At 31.5% G+C, this 21757-nt stretch overlaps 4 protein-coding genes across 5 annotated transcripts; 1 reads left to right on the forward strand and 3 right to left on the reverse strand.

The window, feature by feature from the left end:
• Positions 1-141: 141 nt before the first annotated feature.
• On the reverse strand, positions 142-1219 carry LOC111207136. Its single transcript, XM_022704829.2, has 2 exons — positions 989-1219; positions 142-731 (listed from the first exon to the last, which is right to left on the reverse strand). Exons 1-2 carry the CDS (start codon positions 1020-1022, stop codon positions 277-279), a joined length of 489 nt encoding a protein of 162 aa, XP_022560550.1. The 5' UTR covers positions 1023-1219; the 3' UTR covers positions 142-276.
• An 8656-nt stretch (positions 1220-9875) lies between these two features.
• Positions 9876-13894, forward strand: LOC106417417 (cytochrome P450 86A1). The gene is made up of 2 exons (XM_013858228.3): positions 9876-11387; positions 13289-13894. Exons 1-2 carry the CDS (start codon positions 10248-10250, stop codon positions 13688-13690), a joined length of 1542 nt encoding a protein of 513 aa, XP_013713682.3. The 5' UTR covers positions 9876-10247; the 3' UTR covers positions 13691-13894.
• A 200-nt stretch (positions 13895-14094) lies between these two features.
• On the reverse strand, positions 14095-16904 carry LOC106417425 (transcription factor MYB119-like). The gene is made up of 3 exons (XM_013858236.2): positions 15546-16904; positions 15292-15418; positions 14095-15142 (listed from the first exon to the last, which is right to left on the reverse strand). Exons 1-3 carry the CDS (start codon positions 15884-15886, stop codon positions 14339-14341), a joined length of 1272 nt encoding a protein of 423 aa, XP_013713690.2. The 5' UTR covers positions 15887-16904; the 3' UTR covers positions 14095-14338.
• A 205-nt stretch (positions 16905-17109) lies between these two features.
• Positions 17110-21144, reverse strand: LOC106417432 (subtilisin-like protease SBT4.8). 2 transcript variants are annotated; one of them, XM_013858242.3, is made up of 9 exons: positions 20736-21142; positions 20540-20634; positions 20344-20435; positions 19385-19637; positions 18812-19298; positions 18311-18540; positions 18117-18228; positions 17828-18038; positions 17110-17723 (listed from the first exon to the last, which is right to left on the reverse strand). In XM_013858242.3, exons 1-9 carry the CDS (start codon positions 20955-20957, stop codon positions 17170-17172), a joined length of 2256 nt encoding a protein of 751 aa, XP_013713696.2. In that variant the 5' UTR covers positions 20958-21142; the 3' UTR covers positions 17110-17169. The 2 variants fall into 2 exon arrangements, with proteins under 2 accessions (XP_013713696.2, XP_022556278.2); XM_022700557.2 differs by having other exon boundaries at positions 17828-18228; positions 20736-21144.
• Positions 21145-21757: the final 613 nt, after the last annotated feature.

Below are 21757 nucleotides of genomic sequence, written 5' to 3' on the forward strand. Positions count from 1 at the left end.
GTTTGATACAACCATGATTTTGTTGAAACATAGAACTTATTTAGATATTGGCATCAAGTAATATTCCAAAGGGTTTAAGACAGCCAACAATAAAACACGAGAGCAACTTCCCAAGAGCAATAACATCAATGGCACCAACCATAGAATAAAAATCAGTCATATTGAGTTTTGTACTTTCCATTACAATCTAAAGGATATGTCTGTAGAAACACGTGTTCCAATACTTGAAACTTCAATCTAACCGACACAGCCTAATGTATACAAGTCTTTTGTACGTTACTCAAGCTCATACCCTTTGTCATGAAGTTCAGTCATAACCTCATTCCTCATCCTCAACCACAGTTTCTGAGCCTCTTTATCAAACTTCTTCTTCTCCATTTCTTTCTGGTAATTATCAGCTTCACCTTCGGACTCAACAACCCCTTTAGGCCCAATCGCTGTCCCGATCATCCCTCCCTTTGCAACAAAATCCTCCATGGCCTCTGTATCACCAGGATAAGGAAACTCACGCCGCTCATACAAATGAGCCAACTCTCTCTCCTCCTTTGGTCTCGGCTTCAGCGTCCACCACCCTAGAGGAGATGTTTCATTGTATAACCAAGCCATGCCGAAGATTGTGTAGGTGCATAGCAACGCTTTGCCCACTTGTTTCCAAAAGAACATATCGTCACGCCCTAGTCCGACCTTCTTCAGGTACTTGTTTGCATCCATTGACTTCAACGCCTCTATTCCTATCAACAAAAAAACATCCGAATCAAAAATGAGCTTAAAATGATTTCGTTCAGGCATTTCATCGAACACCTTGCGTGACATTACTAACTTAGAACACAGCAACAAGTAAAAGCAGAAACCTTTGACAAAAACAAACACAACCCACAACACTGTTTCCTCATTAATCTCATCGACGTATATAATAATGAATAAAGACACATGACAGAGGCAGATTTAGATCGGATGATAAGTCAAGGGATGGTAGGAAAATTCTCACCTGTTTTAGCCTGTTGAAACTGTTTTCGCACCATGCTTCTTCTCACGGAGAGGTAAGAGCTACGACAAAGCTTCTGTATGATGATCAACGATCTTAGTTAGCCCAGCGTCATTGTCACTTGCAGAAATTAAAACCGAAACGAAGCGAAGTCGATCTATTAAACGCCGCCGTTTTGATATTGACCATGACAACTTTGTTGAACCAAAAACGTTTACTGATGGTTTGGACTTTGGACATTGTGGGCTTGAGTTTGTCATAAGCTTCAAATTTCCAAATCCAACTTTCCGTATTTTCTGACTACAAACTCCAAAAATTATTAACCTTTAACCAATACTCATAAAAATTTCCAAAGTGCAACTATTTATTCATAATGTTGCTATATCTCTATAATATTATTGGGTGTTTTTCAAAACCAACCCATATTTTCAAGTCAAATCCAAAACCAACCTTTTTTTTTTGTCCATACTATTCATCAATAAAATTTCCATACTATCCTTATGTTTTTGAATTATTCACAAAATTGCCATTTTTATTTATTTTTTTATTAATTTCGAAATTAACAAAAAATCAAATACACCCTAACCATTTCTTCTTATTTACAAAAATGCCATCATCATCAATTTTTCCAACCACCATGAACCACCATTTTTGAGCTCTAAAGCTCTAGAATTCAATTTTCAACCACTTTTTTTCTCATTATAACCCAAAAAACTTCATTTTCTCTCATCTCCTCTACATTTCCATCTAAAAAACTCTCATAACTATCATTTTCATAATCACAAACTTCATATTTTCGAGTTTCTTCATTAGTGAATCGTTAAAGATGCTTCTTTTTGCTCATATTTGGAGTTTGGACGGTTGAAAAGGTTGGAAACAAGCTTTACACATGAAAAATGTAACTATTTACATGGTTTTCGTTCTTTTTCAGATCTGTGTCGCGACGGTAGACTGTTTTGTATGTCTACGCCTCCGTGGAGACTTACGATGCAGTCTATTTGTCAACGCACGGGTTAGTTTTGCAATTGAGCAGACAAATTTTTTTTCTAACGCAGACTTCCCCAGTAGTCTCCGTCTTTACCTTTGACAACAAAAATAAAACTTTCGGTAGACTTACTAAGACGTCTACCTAAAAGAGGTTAGTTTTTCATTTGACCGAACTTTTGACTTTTCAAAATAGACTTCAACGGAAGTCTACAAAATGTAGACTGCCAACAAAGTCTATAAAAGGTCAGTTTTGCATTTGACCAAAACTTTGACTTCGTGGAATAGGTTAGTTTTGTGTTTGACCAAAAAGTTTAAAAAGCAATCAAAAATTTATTAAATTGTAGACTTCATATGCAGTCTTCTTATCTTAAAAAAAAAATGTAGACTGCGTATAAAGTCTACTTTTTTATTTTGGTCAAATGCAAAACCAACCCGTCGGATTTGAGAGTAGACTTCACAAGAAGTCTACACACCCGTAGACGTTCATTTTAATCTACTGATTTGAAGTCAAACTTGGTCAATTGCAAAACTAACCTCTTTCAAAAAAATTCAAACATGTAGACTGCATATGAAGTCTAGTTCTGAAAGTCAAATCTTGGATGAATTCTGGTCAATTGCAAAAAGTAACCTTTTTAAATTGTAGACTGAAATGAAAGTCTACATGTACAAAATTACAACTTTTATTCAACTATAGAAAGCAACCCGTAAAATGGTCAATTGCAAAAACCAACCCAAAGAGTAGACCTATTTGACAGTCTACGTCTGTAAACTGAAAAGAACGTCAACATCTTCAGAGACTAAATATTAAGTCTTCATAGAAAAATCTATAAAAATGTGAATTTGTGTATTATTCATTAAATTTTTTCTAGTTTTTTTGTTTGACAGTGTGTGTTAGTTAATCCTAATGGGTTTGAGTGATTTTGAAAATAATTTTTTTTTTATAATTATGAAGGTATAATTCATTTGATTTGACAATGTTGTTAGCTAATAATTGTAGACGTATTTCTAAGTCTTCGTTTATAGTTTTGCTAGTAAGGCTGAGCTTGTTTCAAAGCTGAAGTCGGTGACTGTGGAATATAATTTTACATTTTCAGCATATAAGACAACAAAAACTCTGTATGTGGCTAAGTGTCGTGTTCAAGGATGTGGTTGGAAACTTAGAGCGAGTGTGAAGTATGGGCCAAAGACATTTTGGGTGACAAAATATTCGAAAAAGATGAAGAATCGGAAAGGTTGAAGAATGTTCCTTGTGCATGATGGCTGTACACATGGTAAACTTCTTGAAATGACACAAGAAGATTATGATCTGGACAACAAAATTGAGAAGATGGTGCTAACCTATTCCTTACCAAACATCATTTAAAACAAATGACTCCGAATAGGAATATACTCCTCTTATGCCTGTCACGAATAATCGACAAGTACGGAACTTGATCGAGTTATCTAAGACACACTTTGTACGCCTTTGTGTATCAAGCCTGCGCCAATACACTAAAAAAATTTGGATTGACTATATGTTAAATAATAAGTGTAGACGTTTTTGTAAATCTACAAATGTAGACTGCAGTTGAAGTCTACGTCGTAAATTCTATTAAAAGTGTATTTGTGTATTATTCATCATATTTTTTCATGATTTAATTATTTTACAGTGTATGTTAGTAAAATTTTAATGGTCTTGGATGAATTTCACAATTTAATGTGTTATAATTATACACTTGATACTTATTGCAAATTGTTTTGATTAGTATTATTCTTGAAAATTTTTGGGAAAATTTTGTATAGATTTTCTTCTTCTCACATGTGTGTTAGTTATTATTTTAGCTTATGGTGGTTTTACTTGTTTGGTTGGTTAGATCTTGTGAAAAAATTGATATCTAACAAAAAATTAATAATATCATACAAGTGAAAACAACTAAAAATGAATACAATGTTTATAGATTATGCATTAAAAAATTATTTAAAAATTAATATTTTATTATGAAAGTTATTACAGAGCAATATATTAAAAAGTATTCTTGAGTATGTTTGATTTTTCATAATCTTGATGCTTCAAATAAAGTCTTGGAAAAGTACCTGCCAAATAAGATAGAGTTATGAGAAAAACATAAGATAAAAAATAAAATCATATTTTAGTAGACTTTTTATTAAGTCTACGTAAAGTTATTGTTTAGTAGACTTTAGTTGAAGTCTACACTAATGGAAAATTTTCATATTTAAAAGTGTGCATTTAGAAAATTTGAAAATACTTTGTTCTGGAAAATATTTCAAAAATGGTTTTTTGTCATCCTTGTAACAAAGCAAAAAGATAATGTATGAATCTATAAATTTAGTTCATTATAAACACAAAATATCTTATAATGAATATATGGAAAGCTTACATTTTTGGGAAGATGATTTGAAAATATTGGAAGAGAATACCTGCAAAATAAAATAAAATTTTAAAAAATAAGATAAAAATTAAAATCATATTTGAGTAAACTTCTAATGAAATTTGCTTAAAATTCAAGGCTAGTAGACTTCATTTGAAGTCTACCAGCCGTAAGTTTTAAGTAGATTTCAAATGAAGTCTACTCTATCAAAAAAAATAGATCTGAAAAATAATACATTAAAAATATGAAATAAGTTTAAATCTAAAAAACTTTTAAAAATATGATTTAATAGACAAAATAGTTATAAATTAAAGACATATTAATATGAATTTTAATATGTAACTTTATTTGAATATAAATACTAGAACACATATTTTAAATCTATAGATGTAAACCTTACATTTCTAGGAGGAGAAGAGAACAACTATGGAAGAAAATACCTGCAAAATAAGATAAAATTATTAAAAAACATAGAAAAAAAATTAAAGTCATATTTTTGTAGACTTCCAATGAAGTCTGCTTAAACTTTATGGTTTAGTAAACTTCATATGAAGTCTGCAAGCTTTAGTAAACTTCTTTAGAAGTCTACACTGTCTGATAATTTTCAGATCTGAAAAAATCTATATATTTTGAAATGTGAAAATAATTTTAAATCTGAAAATACTTTACATAATATAATTTATAAGGTAAACTAGTAGCAAATTAATGTAGAGAGCTTGATCTATAAATTTATTTGAATATAAACATGTAAATACATATTTAAAATCTATTAATCTAAAACTTACATTTTTAGAGGAGATGATGAAATCCATGAGTGATAATACCTACCAAAAAAAGATAATATTGTGAGAAATAAACATAAAATACACATTTAAAATCTATAGATCTAAAACTTACATTTTTTAAAGGAGAAGATGAAAACCATGAATCATAATATCTAAAATGACAAGATAATATTGTGAGAAAGACTTGAGAAAATTTTAGAGAGAAAGAAGATAATGAGAGAGATTTAGAAACAATTGAGAGAATTTTAGAGAGAAGAGAGAAAGTTTTAGAGAGAAGGGAGAGAGTTTTAAGAACTTGTGCAGCCACTTTAGAGAGAGATTGAATAAATTTTGTTTATATAGGGAGACAAAAATGTAACTAGGTTAAAATTTACGATACTGTAGACTTCGTTTGAAGTCTACTAAAATTAAAATTTTGGAGTAGATCTTACTATAACATAGTAGACCTTTTTGGAAGTCTACTATAATAATTTAATTATTGTTGTTTATTCTTTATTATTTTAATAATTTTAATATATGATTTATTAAATTTATTTCTTTATTTTTTAATAGTTATAGTATATGATTTCACTTTTTTATTCTTAAGGAACTTAACTTAGTTTAAATATAATGATTTTTTGTAAAACAAATTGAAAAATATAGACTGAAAAAGACGTCTTCAGATAAATAGACTTTATTGTAGGTCTACGAAACCCTAAACCACAAATATCAAACCCTAAATGTTTTGCTTGATAATCAAAAAGTCTCATTTATACAAAATATAAACTACTAAACATTAATATGCAGATTTAAGTTAATAAAACAAAAAAAAAACAAAATCTAAAATCTAACCCTATGAAATCAACTACTAAAAGACATAACATGTTAGAACCTTTTGTTTCTAAACTATGAACATAGTCTAGCACATGATAACCAAATTAGTATATATTCTTCAAAATTGTTCGATTATATGAAATTTTAATTTATTTACTTCATATTATCCATTATATTGATGATTAATTAAAAATATCACAATAATTATTTTTATACATTTTCAAAATTAAATTAGTAGACCAAATTAGAGTGTAGACTACAAAACAAGTCTATAAAGTAGACTTCGTAGGAAGTCTATATATATGTAGACTTCTTTTATTACGTGTAGACTTCCAAAGGATAGAAACGTAAAATATATTTATGTTTTTTGTTTGGTCATAAGGGTGAAATAGTACTTTCACTACTCCTTTAGGTTGGTTTTGCATTTGACTGAAAGTGGGGTACACTTTTACATTTGACTTGAATATTTGGGTTGGTTTTAGCAAATGTCCCAATATTATTTGAGAAGTCAGTTTCCTATGTGTCGCTCTCATATTAACTCTCACGATAGTTGATTACACTGATACCCTTAATGAATTAAAAATATTAAACATTATTATTTTTTATTTAGTTTCCTTTTAAAAAATTTCCAAAAACATATACATATAATAAAAAAGGAAATTTTTTATAAAGTTAAAAAAAAATTGAAAACGAAAATATATGTATATATAATATGATTTCAAAAAAAAAGAAAGTTCACAAAGTAGTAATATTACATTTAAAAAATATTTTTAAATAAAACAAAATATAGTTTTGAAGTAATAAAATACTTTATTTATATTTATATTTTTGTAGATGAAAAACATAAATTTGTATATAATGTGATTTTATTAAAAAAATTTACACGGACAATCTTGATATTAGAAAAAGAAATAACATTTCTTTCAAAACATAATTTTAAACAATACAAAAAAAAAATTCAAACTAATAGAAGTATTTTTATATATCTAACTATTTTCTTAGAAGATTACACAAAATAATTGAGAAACATAAATTGATATATGTTTAATTGACTAAAAATAGTTTATAATTAGTATTATTGAAGTGATTTGTTTATTTTTCATATATTTTGTTGACTATAATAGCTTCCAATTACATCAGAAATAATATCGATAAATTATATTTTACTTATATAATATTATTTTCAAATAAAATTACAATTTTGTGTACTGCTTATTTTTAAGAGATATTGAAAACAAAAAAAAAAATCAAATAGTTGCAAAATAGATATATTATATTTTATCATTATTAAAGTTATTTGTTTTTAAATATTAAATTTTCTTTTAAATTTTATGTTTGTGGAACTTAATATAACTATAATCAAAATACCATAGCAAATCTGAATTCTCATTTTTAATATTAATTTAAATAAATTTTAGTTTCCATTCAATAAATCAAAGGCATAAAGTTATTTAGAATTTATAGAATATTTTAATTATTATAAATATTAATATGTGTTCATGAGCTTCCAGAAATGTATCACCTACTTATGTATGTAACTTCCTATTGAGCATCACTTTCTTTTATAATTTATTTTTAAAAACATCAATATATAATTTGATAAATATTATGAAAATACATGCACGTTTAAACGATAAATAAAATTGATTTGATTTGACTTGATTATAATAAAAATAAAAATATATCATTTGAATTTGAAAGAATAACAATAACTCAATATACTCACAACATGAGTGATTCGACTAATCTAACTTATATATAAAATCATAGATTTAACTAAAATAAAAATATATAATTTTATAAGAATAGTAATTTATTTTATAAATATAAATCATAGAACAACTCAAAACATATTAAAATGAAAATAAAATATTAAACAACTGTTACAATTTAGTTATTTTCTAAAATTTATATATATATGCATGAGACTTCAGAATATTATCATTATATTAATTTATGTAAATTAGAATCAGACACTTTAGTTTATTTTATTTTATTTTAGTCTAAGCACAAAATAGTTGAAGTTATACATAATATTCATAAAATATATTTATATATTTAAGACAATAACCACCTAAATGCAAATAAGAAATTAATCAAAATTTTAATATATTTAGAATAAAAAATATTATAGTTGAATTCATAGATGCATTCCAAATTATGCAAATGATGACTAAATTGACTGTAAAAACAACAAAACCGATTAAATATAACATATATAAAATCATATATATTCTATTAAATTAGAAACATGACCTATTGATATAAGTTTTGTCTAACATTTTTTCCACGTGATCTACTTAAAAATAACTGTAACTACTTTTTATTAACCCTCCACTTTAATCCCAAAAATCTCGGGAACCATTTCACTCTAATGCATATATTAGTGGATGGTTATATATTGAGAATATTAAAACTTCCACTTCTATTGAATTCACAATAAAAATAAACTAAACTGAATGGCCACTAAAATAAATTAAGACGGATGCATTGTAGAGAACATATAACTGATGCATTGTTTGTATTTAACTGTCCACTTTATATGTTTATACAAAATTTATGGACACACAAACTAATAATTTTAACATATTTAATTTTCTAAATATAAAATCTTGCACAGGTTCAAAATTCAGCACTACGAACAATGTTTAACTTCTTTTTAACAATGAAAACACAAATATGAAAATTAATTTTCTAAACAAAAGTTTAAAACAAAAGATTTTTCCTGCCTTTTGAAAGGGCGGGTCAGAATCTAGTGTATTATTAAAGTAATATAATATTATAAATATAAATGATGCTTACAAATTATAAATTAATTTAAAATTAAAAGTAAATATCAATCAATTATTATAGTATATTTACTTCAAAAACATTTATACCCGTGCATGAGCACGGGAAAATCACCTAGTTCTTATATATTGAGAGAAACTGGGATAAACAAGTATATATAAAAGAAGAAACAATTTGTAACAAGAAAGTTTGTGTGATATTATATCGAATGTTTAATTTTGAAGGAGTACTTTGAGGATCGATTGGTGATCTGAAATTTTGACTGAAAATATTTCTCAGAGACTAAGCTCATTTTAAGCAAAATATTTCAACTGATTGAATTGCTTGTTCAGAGACTAAGCTCATTGACTTTATCACCCAACAAAACCAAAGGTATCAAAAAGCAAAGCGCGAATATAAAATCAACTGATTGAATTGCTTGTTAGTTGTTACTTGTTACACACACATATATAATTAATTTAATTCCAATGAAAATAATTAGTTACTTTTGCTATATACTTTGTTTCATATGTGTATCAGTGTATGATACTGTTTATAAGCGAATATTTAATATCAGTTATTCCCTAAATAATTTGATTTTTTGTGACGAAAAGTTCTTACTAATTTACTGACCACAAAATACATAAAGGCCAATGAAATATGAAACATATATAGACTATAGTAAGTTTGTAACGTCCGAATTCAACCAGATATGATACCATTTTTAATATTTCCGTTGCGTTTTCTTAGAATTTTTTTCATATGACATATTTTACTATTTTATTTTTGTACATTTATTTAATTTACTTAATATCTCAGAACCTTCGGAAATGTGTGTAAAGTGTTCCCTTTTTTTTTTTAACAACTTGTGTGTAAAGTGTTCAACCTTCAGCATTTCCCCTTTCTTAGAATGGGCTGGCTAACTGCCATTGACCAAATATTTATTCTCCAAAAACAGATCTTTTCATTCGGCTTATTTCATTTGAATAAAGTCTTTTATCAATAACTAAAGTCTTGCTATTAAATTAAGAATAAAGAGATTGAAATGCTTATTTCATTTTGATTACACATTGGATAAGTTATGTGGAAGTTCTGACCTCAATAGTTGAGTTCTTTAGTAGTGTCTAACTATAATTGAGTTTTTTTCCACCAAATTGAGTTTTATTTAACATAGCCACTTATGTTCACGAAATATTTAGTTTCAAGTTTTTGTATATATACTCAATATTAGGTGCATGTCGATTAATAGAGAAGTATAAAAATACAAAACTCATAGCATATATATAAAAACCTTACTAAACTGTAACTCGATAATTAATTTGTTTTCGTGTTGCATACACATAATATTCTTATCGACCCAAATTAAAATTTTCCCAACTGCTCTCTCCTAATTGAAAAAGTACCAATCCTTTCTTTTTTATTGCCTATTTTACAAGTGTTTCTCATTTCTACACATTATATAAACACATTCATCTTCTTCACCATACATGTCTCTGACCAATATTTTCATACAACAAAAACAAAAAGCCTAAACCAGAAATGGAAGCCTTAAATCCTATCTTAACCGGCTACGCAGTGGCCGCTCTATCGCTTTACGCTCTTTGGTTCTACTTCCTCTCCCGGAGACTAACCGGTCCCAAAGTCTTACCTATTGTGGGAAGCCTACCGTTTCTAATCGCGAATCGCAACCGAGTCCATGACTGGATCGCTGATAACCTCCGAGCCACTGGCGGCACGTACCAAACAAGCACCATGGTGATACCTTTCGTGGCAAAGACGCAAGGGTTTTACACCGTAACGTGTCACCCAAAAAACGTCGAGCATATTCTTAAGACAAGGTTTGATAACTACCCGAAAGGTCCGATGTGGCGAGCTGCTTTCCACGATCTGTTAGGACAAGGAATCTTCAACAGCGATGGTGACACATGGCTTATGCAACGTAAGACCGCAGCGCTCGAGTTCACTACAAGGACTCTTAGACAAGCCATGGCTCGATGGGTCAACGGGACTATCAAGAACCGGTTATGGTTTATATTAGACAGGGCGGTTAAGGACAGCAAACCAGTTGATCTTCAAGATTTGTTTTTGAGGTTAACTTTTGACAACATTTGTGGTCTGACTTTTGGGAAAGACCCGGAGACATTATCTCCGGATCTTCCAGAGAACCCTTTCTCAGTCGCGTTTGACACAGCGACCGAGGCTACTCTGAAGAGGCTTCTCTATACCGGTTTCTTGTGGAGGATTCAGAAAGCTATGGGGATTGGTTCGGAGGATAAGCTCAAGAAGAGCCTTGAAATCGTTGAGACTTACATGAACGATGCAATAGACGCTCGAAAAAACTCCCCGTCTGATGATCTTTTATCGCGTTTCTTGAAGAAACGTGACGTCAACGGTAACGTTATTCCGACCGATGTTCTTCAGCGTATCGCGCTGAACTTCGTCCTTGCGGGTCGTGACACTTCTTCTGTGGCCTTGAGCTGGTTCTTTTGGCTCGTCATGAATAACCCTGAGGTGGAGAAGAAGATCATTGTGGAGTTATCAACGGTTCTGAAGGAGACACGTGGGAATGATCAGGGAAAGTGGACGGAGGAGCCCTTGGAGTTCGACGAGGCAGATAGGCTCGTCTACCTCAAGGCTGCTTTGGCTGAAACGCTGCGTTTATACCCTTCTGTGCCTCAGGTGAAAATAACAATTTAACTTTGTTTTTTTTTTGTATTATTATTTTTTTGCCAAATCTTTTTTATTGTTTCGTTCATGGAATATCATGCATAACGCATATGACCAGGGAGAGATATGCATAAACACGTTAAATTAGCATTGACATACTTAATTGCTTCATAAATATTGATCTACTAGGTAATAACCCGCGCCTTGCGCGGGATGTGATTATTAGTTTCGTTATTTTTAATAAAAACACATTAAATCTGTTTAATCTAGATATTGGTTCGGTTTTAAATTATTTTTTGGTTTTTTTCTGTTAGAATGTTTGATTTGTTAGTTTTTCGGTAAAAACCAAAAATTATTATTATTTGTTAATTTTTATGTTATAAATTTTAGATAATTGTCATGTCGAACCAATGGTTTCATATTATAGTTTGTAAACGGATAATAGTTCAAGAAAAATAAAAGAAAATTATTAAGACTAATCATTTCACTACAATTTGGTCGGTAGTGAAAGAAGCATTAAGAAAAAAATATTTCAACTTCAAAAAAAATATAGATATTTCAGTAGTGGTAAATACTTATAAAGTGCTCACATCAAGGTGCACATGTATGTGTATATAAAAGTATATAAAAATAAATGACAAATATATAAAGATATTGTTAATTAATATTAATAACATTTTTGTTCTAAATAATACATGACAGATAAAATTAAAACTAATTAAAAATTAAAAAGGCCTTGACATTAGTAAATTTTTTTCATATAAAAAAATCAATTGTATCCGTAAATAGAGGTGAACACAGATCGAATATCCGAGTATTTGGAGGCATTCATGTCGATTCGATCTTTAGTCACTTGGATAGTCGGTGACTATGATATCCGAAATGATTTAGAATTTTAAAGAATATCCGATTTGATCCGTAAATAAAATTTAAAAAATAATTGAAAAATTAATAATAATGTTTTATTACAAAATAAAATATTATTTACTTTTTAAATTTTAATACCTAATATAATAAATTGAATTCATAAAAATATTGTAAAACTTATATATAATATATATAACATATATATATATATATATAATTATGTACCTATATGTATATATATGCAAATGAAATAATAGATCAAATTTGACAATTGCTCCTAAAAATATTGGTATTTGTGATTTGCTTTTTTAATTGTATTTTAGTAATTTATTTGCTTCGTAGAGTTACGGATATCCATATTTTTTGGTTCAATTCAAAACGGTTAACGAATTGAATCAAAACTTATAAATATTTTGCCCAATTTTATCGGTAAACAATAAAAATAAAATATATATAGTTTAGCTTTTGATTCGTTATTTGTTTTGATTCGAACCGAAAAATCTAAAGTTTTATTGGAACCTTGCATATGAGTTTTATATTAAAAAAATACAAAGTATATAGTGTGAGCACATTTATGAATATAGTGTGAACGCGTTACCATATTTATTATCAAATCATTGTGAGGCTGCCACGTGTCTATTATAGTGTGAATGCATTTATTACAATGTTTCTCCTTTAATATATAAGGGATGTCTAAATATATTTATCAGGTTTCATAAAAGTTTCCGAAAGAGATCTACATAACTAGCTAGTTGACTGATTAAATGCATAATGTTTTCTTCTAAGCTGACTATCACAGATTTTGTTTTTCCAAAATCCAAATCACTAGGTTGCTAGCAATTATCAAATGACTGTTACAAACTTACAATAACATTTAATTTAATTTGAGTTATTGTTTACCAAAAAGAACATGGCAAAATTAACGCAAAACGGCAAAAATAATCATTTTATTTTATTTTTAGTCATTGTTGTCACTCCTCATGATTCGCAAATCGCAATACTCAATCTGTGTAACTGTGACGTTTGATAATTTTCCAAATGACCAGGATTTCAAGTACGTCATAGACGACGACGTTTTGCCCGATGGGACTTTCGTGCCAAGAGGCTCGACTGTGACATACTCAATTTACTCTATCGGACGAATGAAAACGATTTGGGGCCAAGATTGTCTCGAGTTCCGTCCAGAGCGGTGGCTCACAGCTGAAGGTGACCGGTTCGAGACTCCTAAGGATAGTTTTAAGTTCGTAGCTTTTAACGCCGGACCAAGGACTTGCTTGGGCAAAGACTTGGCTTATCTCCAAATGAAGTCGGTTGCCTCAGCCGTTCTCCTTCGTTACCGGCTGTCTCCAGTTCCCGGTCACCGCGTCGAGCAGAAGATGTCGCTGACGCTCTTCATGAAGAACGGGCTACATGTCTACTTGCAACCTCGAGGTGAGGTGGTTGCGTGATTTATAAGTAAGAGCACTATGGTAAATATTTTGGAGGATATGTTTTGTCATTTGACATTATATTTTATAAGCAATCTATTTTACTTTCCTGTATTTTCTCCACCTACAAATTATGTATTATGATATATGCATTTTTGTGACATTGGTTGTTTAAGTTTGTTCAACTCTCTCGAATAAAAGTCTGGTAGTTATACTAAGTATAAGTTTAATTGAATTAATGGATTTATCTTTAGATTGACCAATTTCATAACGTAAGTGTGGGAATCAAATTCACACTAACCTCTAGCTAAAACAACTGCATTAATGGACGACTTATATTTTGATTTAACCAATTTTATAACGTATGTGGGAAGTAGTCTCGCACTAACCACTAGCTTAAACAAACCACTTTAATTTTTTGAACAAAATGTGAAATGAACAAATAAGAATGATAAAGGATAAAACTATAAATTGAAGAAAACATTCAGCTACAGATTAAAGAAGCACATAAACCCTAATAATTATTTTGATACGAGAAGAAACTTGAATTTTATGTTTTATAGAAAGTTTTAAGAACATAAATTATTAAAGTAACTGAAGAGAAAGATAGAGAATGACCATAAACATGGTAACAATGATCGCATAATATCACCATGATCATGTTGGCAGCTAGAACAATGGGAAACATTTATTGCCACCTTGAATAGAACCAGAGAGCATCTCCATCAGATCCATCTCTCTTTTTTCGCCCGTAGAGTTAGCATGAGGCACAAGCAACTCGCTATGGCCTCCCTGCTCTACGGTAGTGGAGGACGTGGAAGATGAAGAAGACGGAAAATGCGGGTTGGAGTAGGACGACGCCGTACCATTCAACAAGTACGACAAGTAGATATCAGACGCAAGGTGCGGTTTATTCTCAGGAACGGCAACCATTGCCTGATCCTGATGATGAGTCCATACACTTTTCTGCGAGCTAGGGTTCTTGATCATGTTTACCTCGTCAGAAGTTTGGTTTAAACCAATGTTGTCAAGAGAAACGGGGTGGTTTGCAAAGATGTTTTGTAGGTAAACTAGCTCCTCGTCATATGGATCGCCAAGGACCGACGATGTAGAATCTCCATCCGAATAGGTCTGATCAAGATTCGGTGTAGAAAGTACACTGATGGAGTTCTCATCCTTATTATCGTCACTGGCCTTGTTCTCGACATTATTGTAGACGCTTTTGATGTAGTCTTGGAGAATGCATGGCCTTTTAGCTGCTGGAGAGAGAGCGCTATCATCGTTGTCCGCGTTTTCTTGACGACGTTTTTGTTTGCGTTTTGAGTTTTGGCGTCGTTTAGTCGCGTTCCAGTGATTCTTGATAGAGTTCTCGGTGCGTCCTGGTATGAGTTTAGCGATCTCTGCCCACTTGTTCCCAATTCTTTTGTGTGCTTCTACGAGAACCCTTTCTTCTTCTTCACTCCATCCATCTTTCTGATAACACATGAGAAAAACGTAGATAGAGAATTATGTTCAAAGTTATAACCCTAGCTAGAGACTTATGTTAAAATTTTTAGATCTACACAAAACATATGCTATAACGTATAAACAAAATCACAAAAGAAGTATTATTAGGAAAAAACCTTGATATCAGGACGGAGATGATTATGCCATCTCTCACGACATTGTTTGCCTGCTCTTCCCTCAAGTTTTTCCGAGATCATTGCCCATTTCCTCTCCCCAAGTTGCCTCACTAACCTTATCAACTTCCTATACATATACGTAATACGTTCGTATATTTACAAAGTCATAACTATTAATTTAGATTTTCATATAGAGTTATGAATCAAGCGAAGTCAATATATATCTACATAAACATATATCTGTAAATATATACCTGTCTTCTTCAGCCGTCCATTGCCCTTTGATAATATTCTTGCATGGTCGCTTCTTCGTAGGGTTTTGATAATCTCTGGTTGCATCTTTAACGACCATGTCTCCAATAGAGATTCTGCCATTAGCGACCAAATATTTATCCTTCCTCGGACCAAATGTGAGGTTCTCTTTGTTGTCGTTTTTGGTCTCAGTCGCCTTTGTCTTCTTCATGATCGGTGGGTGTCGGTCTCTAGAACAATCTTGTTTCTTGGGACACAAGGTATCATTCTTTTGGCCATATAAGAATCTCTCCACGGCGGTCAACGGAGGCGCAGCTCCGTGGACAAGGCGTCGGTGCTCCATAGAGGAAAAATAAAAGATTAATAGAATGGAGAGGAGAGCACAAAGGAGAGAGTTTAGCTAGTAACAAGGAATATGACAGAGCTTAATCAGTTGCTATATAGGCTAATGAATTAATTACCCATTAAATTATACTAATTCTTATATTTTATTAAAAAAATTAAACGAAATAAAAAATTATATGCATTTAAAGTTAAAAGAAAATAATAAAAGGAAGCTGATTAAGAAGACTACAAAATCTGATAACTAAAACGTATCGATATTTTAATTGAATACTATATGCACATATAGCCTATTAGTCAGTAAATTTCAGATCGATATTTCTCCAAAATCCTTTCATTTCATTTCCTATTATATATACGTTATACGACGCCATTGTTGCTTATTAGACAGTATTTACCAGCGAACATAAGTTGATTGTAGAACAATATCAAATAATTTTCTAATGACTACTCGTTTGTTTGGCAGCAAAACTCATGAACTTTATCGTCTTTGAGTATTTTCATTTTGCGATATAAGTAAAATATTTACTAAAAGATAATACTTAAATAGGAAAGGCAATCAAGACCGTGCAATATGCCAAATGGCGACTGGACTTAGTTGGTTTGTCTTAGCTAATGGTAATTGTGAATAATTTAATTATATTTCGTAAAGACGATCACATCCTCGTGAGAGAAATTAGACCTATAATGTGAATAAAGGGTAGTGTAGGAACTAGGAATAGTCGAAGTTAATTTTGCTTGTAAATTTGTAACTGACCAAGTGGTAAACGGAGAGACCATCAATGGTAATTTATTTGGCGCCAAATGAAATATGGAAAAATAGTTATGCTACGAATTAATGATTAGTTGACTACCACTAATTATTTTCGAAGGACAGATTAAGAAGAAGACTAAGCCATCCAGCCACATTTAATTGTTTCGAGTCTAACGTATTCTGAATAAACATTTCAATAATCTTTTTGACAGTGATTTGATTTCTTTAATCTCTTGTCCCTTTTTTATTCGAAAAGAAACATATCTTATAGTTAATATTTTCTCAGTTTGTTGGGTCCATAAATCATATTAAATTGGGCTTATGTGTGCGTAAGTTTCACTTTCACCTGCTCCAAACCTTCGGATTGCATTATCTTATTGATCTTAGTCCGTGAACTTCAGCTATATAACTGTGCTTAAGAGTTAAGACATTAGCAGATATCGAAGCCTAGAGATTATTGCATAGATCAATGAAATTAATAAAACATAAGGATTACATTGATTTATTTTAAATATTAAATATGGTGATTATTAGATTGAATCATTAGGAACATCGGTATAAAGAACAATGGGGCTTCTAACATTATGGGTGCCATCAGACCATATTAAACTTGCAGAAGAAGGCAGCTTTGGGTCGATATTGTCTCCTGAAACAGTCACGGTGAAAGACTGCTTCTCGTTCACCGACTTCATAAACAGGACATCAGGTGAAACCTTGACACTGAGCTTTGTCCCGTGATTTAAGACAATCTGCGATTTGTATGTAGAGTTGGGGGTACCGAGGTTGGTGACAGTTCTGTTGAAAGTGACGGTGAAGGAGCTATTAGGTTCCGAAACTTTAGCCGACATTGAAGGATAGTTGAGGTTTCTTGGTAAGGTGTTTCCAGTGCAAGTGACAGCTTCACCGGTAATGAGTTTAAGGGTTTTGGAAGTGTAGTTCAAGCCGCAGAGAAAGGTGATGTGGTCTGCTTTGTCCAGTTCATAGACAAGTCCAGGATTTAGAGCAGCTATTGGGTCGACATGGCCAGCTCCATAAGCAAACTCGGTTGATGCAACCCCAGTGTCAGAAGCATTCATCGACCAAGCTGCAAATGTTAATTAAGAGACACCATATAAGAACAGAGTTATCAGCCAAAAGGTTACTTGTGCGACAAGAAACTAAATGATGTATATGATTATTGCGTGTTACCGGTTGTCATGATGGCAGATTGGATCATGGATGGAGACCAGTCAGGATGAAAAGTCTTGATGTATGCAGCCACGCCTGTAACATGTGGACAAGACATTGAAGTTCCAGAGAGAACAGAGTAGTTAACATGTCTCTGGTCGATATATTCTGTAGGTGAACCCAAAGGTGAATAGGCAGCGAGAATCTCCACTCCTGGTGCTGTTATATCCGGCTGCATTTCAATCAACCTTTGTCTCTTAAAATAATATTTGTAAACAAAATCGAACAAAGATAAAACAGTATATGTCACCTTAAGAAGGTCTACAGCGATAGGGTTTGGACCGCGAGAAGAGAAGGAAGCAACTTTAGGCGCTTTCTGATTAAATTCTGCCTCAGTTTTTAGAACAGTGCCTTGAATCGACCTGAGAATAACAAACATAGAAATATCAAGACAAAGGAAAAATCTGGAGAATATTTAAGTGCATGAAACAGAGAGAGAGTTACTTTGTGGAGTTAACGTAAGAGACAAGAAAGTCAAAGTCATCTGGTGATAGAGCAGAGAGAGGACGAGAGCTAATGGTGGCATAGTTTTTGTAGTCTTTAGTTATGGTTGCAACAGCTACATCTGAACTAAATGAATATACGCTCACCAATATTTTTCCCTTTGCCTCAGATCCTTGGAAGACAAGAGGATAGTTCTTTCCTTGCAGATCAAAAGCATTCACTGATCTCCCCTGTTAAGACAAAAAAAAATGTATAAAAGGGATAAAGAAAGAAGATACAATATAACTTCTTTAAATTAATACTTTATAAATTAATATACATTAAAAATTTCTATAAAATATTTATAGTCTTAAATTGAATTTCTGATTCAGTTCGTATATCAATAAATTAATATTTTTATAAATTAATAAAAAATTATAGTTTTGGTGTAGTTCCAACATTATTAATTTATAGAGGTTTCTTTGTATTATGATATGAATGAGAATGTTACTTGATACTTACGGAAAGTGTCTTGCCGTTTTGGATAACAACTTTGGTCAGAAACTCACGGTTTGTTGTGCTGGCTCCAACGGTTAATATCCACGGCGCAACGCTACCGACTGAGGTTGGTTTCGGACCGCTGTTACCGGCTGAGTTCACAGTGAGGATCCCTTTGGCCATAGCGTGGAAAGCCCCAATGGCGGTTGTGTCCTCTTCGTACCTACGGGCCGCCCCTCCCCCGATGGAGATGCTGATGAAGTCCACACCATCTGCTATTGCATCATCAAACGCAGACAGTACAGCTTCTGAGCCACACTCTGTGCTGGTGCAGACTTTGTAAGCAGCGATTCTAGCAGCTGGAACACCGCCTCTAGCGGTTCCATTGCCGATTCCAAAGAAGCTTGTCCCCGCAACTGCGTTTCCAGCTGCGATGGATGATGTGTGTGAACCGTGGCCGTCGAGGTCCCTGGTGCCTTCTCTTGTGTAGTCTCTTGCTCCGATCAACTTGCTGCAACATTGTAAGCAATATTTTAAACACCAGTCTTTCTTTACAAACAATAGTAATCTTATAAGAGAGACATTTTGGAGATTTACTTGTTGCATGTGAAGTTTTTGCCGCCGGAACAAACACCTTTCCATTTCTTTGGAGGAGGACCAAAGCCTTTGTCCGAGAAGCTCTCAGATTCTGGCCAAATCCCAGTGTCAATAAGACCGATGATAGTATCACTTTCTACGGCTGGGTTTCGCTTTGTATTATTTCCTTCCTTTAACCCCATGAAGTCCCAGGACGCCGTCGTTTGGATATGTAACTTCTCGCTCCGGAACACAGACACAACTCCTTCCATTTCTAAGACAAAAATGAGACATTGGTTTCAGTTATCTAAAAATATAAGTAGGACTCAGCTTGAAATCCATAATTCAAAATCCGAACCCGAACCAAAAAATCTGATTTTTACCTGGTTTAAAATGTAAAAAATAGCCGAATGGTCTTGTAAGTATTACGAAACATATCTGAGTCCAAGGTATTATTAACCAAACCCGAAAAACAAAAAAATCCAAAAAAAATATCTGAAGAAACTGATTCAAATGTCTAAATTAATATACAATATAAATATTCAAAACATAAAATATGTACTTCAAACATTTAACTTCATATTTATTTTATATAATAACTACCAATAAGTATTTAAAATTTAAACGAGTACCTTAATTACTCAATTTATATAAATAATTATATATTTATTATGTTTTGCTTTTAAATTTTAGATTTTGCTTCAGGTATATCCAAACTGATCCAATATAATATGAAATTTGAACGATATATGATTTACTTTATGGGTTATAGGATATAATATAAAACCGACCCAAAATCGATGTGTTATATCTGAACCTGGGCCATACTTTCAAATTTACTATAATGAGATCTAAGAAGTGTTATAAGATAGAACCGAAATCCGAAAGCCTCAATCCGAACGGGTACCTGAACGCCCATGCCTAAACATAAGTGTGTGCAGGTTAAAAAGATAAGTGTGTCTCTGTCATATATTACTCACCGGCTATTTTTTCTCGTTCTGGCTCAGAGAGCCGGGCCGCAAACCCATTGAAACTCCTCTTGTAACTTCTCACCAAACGACCGTCGATCGAACTGTGTATATATAATATATGTGTATAATACATGTATCACTTGGTCGAATACTCATAATAGCGTAAACTAATTATAACTTAAAAAATGAATCTGTGTATTAGCACCTTTCTCCAGTGATCTCTTGAAGGATGCTCATGTGATGAGACATTGGTGAGTATTCTAGCACAGACGGAAGTGATCCCATGTAGACAATATACACCTTCATGAATTATATTATATTATATTATCATGTATGATGTATTGGATTCAAATAATAATACAGATAAACGAAATACTTGATAACCGTTAAATACTTGATACCTGTTTATCTTGAGGATCATCTGTAACTGCTAAGACTGAACTCAAGAACAAGACGAGGACACATGCGAGGAGACAAAATGAGTTCGCTGGTAATTTTTCCATTTTCTTATAAAATGAAGTAATCTGTAAATTTCTATGGGATGTACATATGATAAGATGCATGTATAGTAGAAAACTCCTCTGATTCTGTTTCTCTTTTTGCAATTGACTTTTAGTCAACATTCTATTTACATAATTAATTTCTTGTTGAAAACTAAAATATCTTAACTTATTTAATTTTCTGTTGAAGTGATTTCATCATTTCTCATCATCACATTCATTGTGGACATGATAAGATGCATAAATATATAGTAGAAAAAATCATCTGATTCTGTTTCTCTTATTGCAATTATATTAACACTATATTTTTTAACCGCGCTACGCGCGGATAAGATATTATATGTATTTCTCAATTCTAAAAAATAATGTATAATATTATATTACATTATTTATAGAATATAAAATAAGACTACATAACATAAATATATTTTTTAAATTTTCTTTCTGGAAATCATTATATTGTTTGATTGTTGTACTTGATTCACATATTTGCATAGTTATTTGTGATAGATGAACAACTATATTTTTATTATCAGTAAATAATATATATTTATCATATAATATAAGAAAAATGAAATTATTTACTTTTTAAACAAAGTTGTCTCATGTTGGGGATTCAGTTATAGACATATAATATTCGAAAGAGACATTTTTACAGTTATCAATCTTCTTAACAATCAAGAAACAAATTTGAATATCAAAACAATATCTCATACGATCTCTTTGTGGAATAACTGCTCTGAAAAAATTGAATTTATACATCAAAAAGGACTGAAAATGCTGTGCAGGTATGTTATCTAAGTCAACTTTACAAAGTACTACTATTCATAGTTCATAAATCATTTAAGTCCATCATTTCTTAAACATTTTGAAATAACATATGCTAATTAATAATAAACTTTTGGCTGGCAAAAAAAAAAATC

Source organism: Brassica napus, chromosome A2, assembly GCF_020379485.1.
Source record: "Brassica napus cultivar Da-Ae chromosome A2, Da-Ae, whole genome shotgun sequence".
NCBI classification, from domain to species: domain Eukaryota; kingdom Viridiplantae; phylum Streptophyta; class Magnoliopsida; order Brassicales; family Brassicaceae; genus Brassica; species Brassica napus.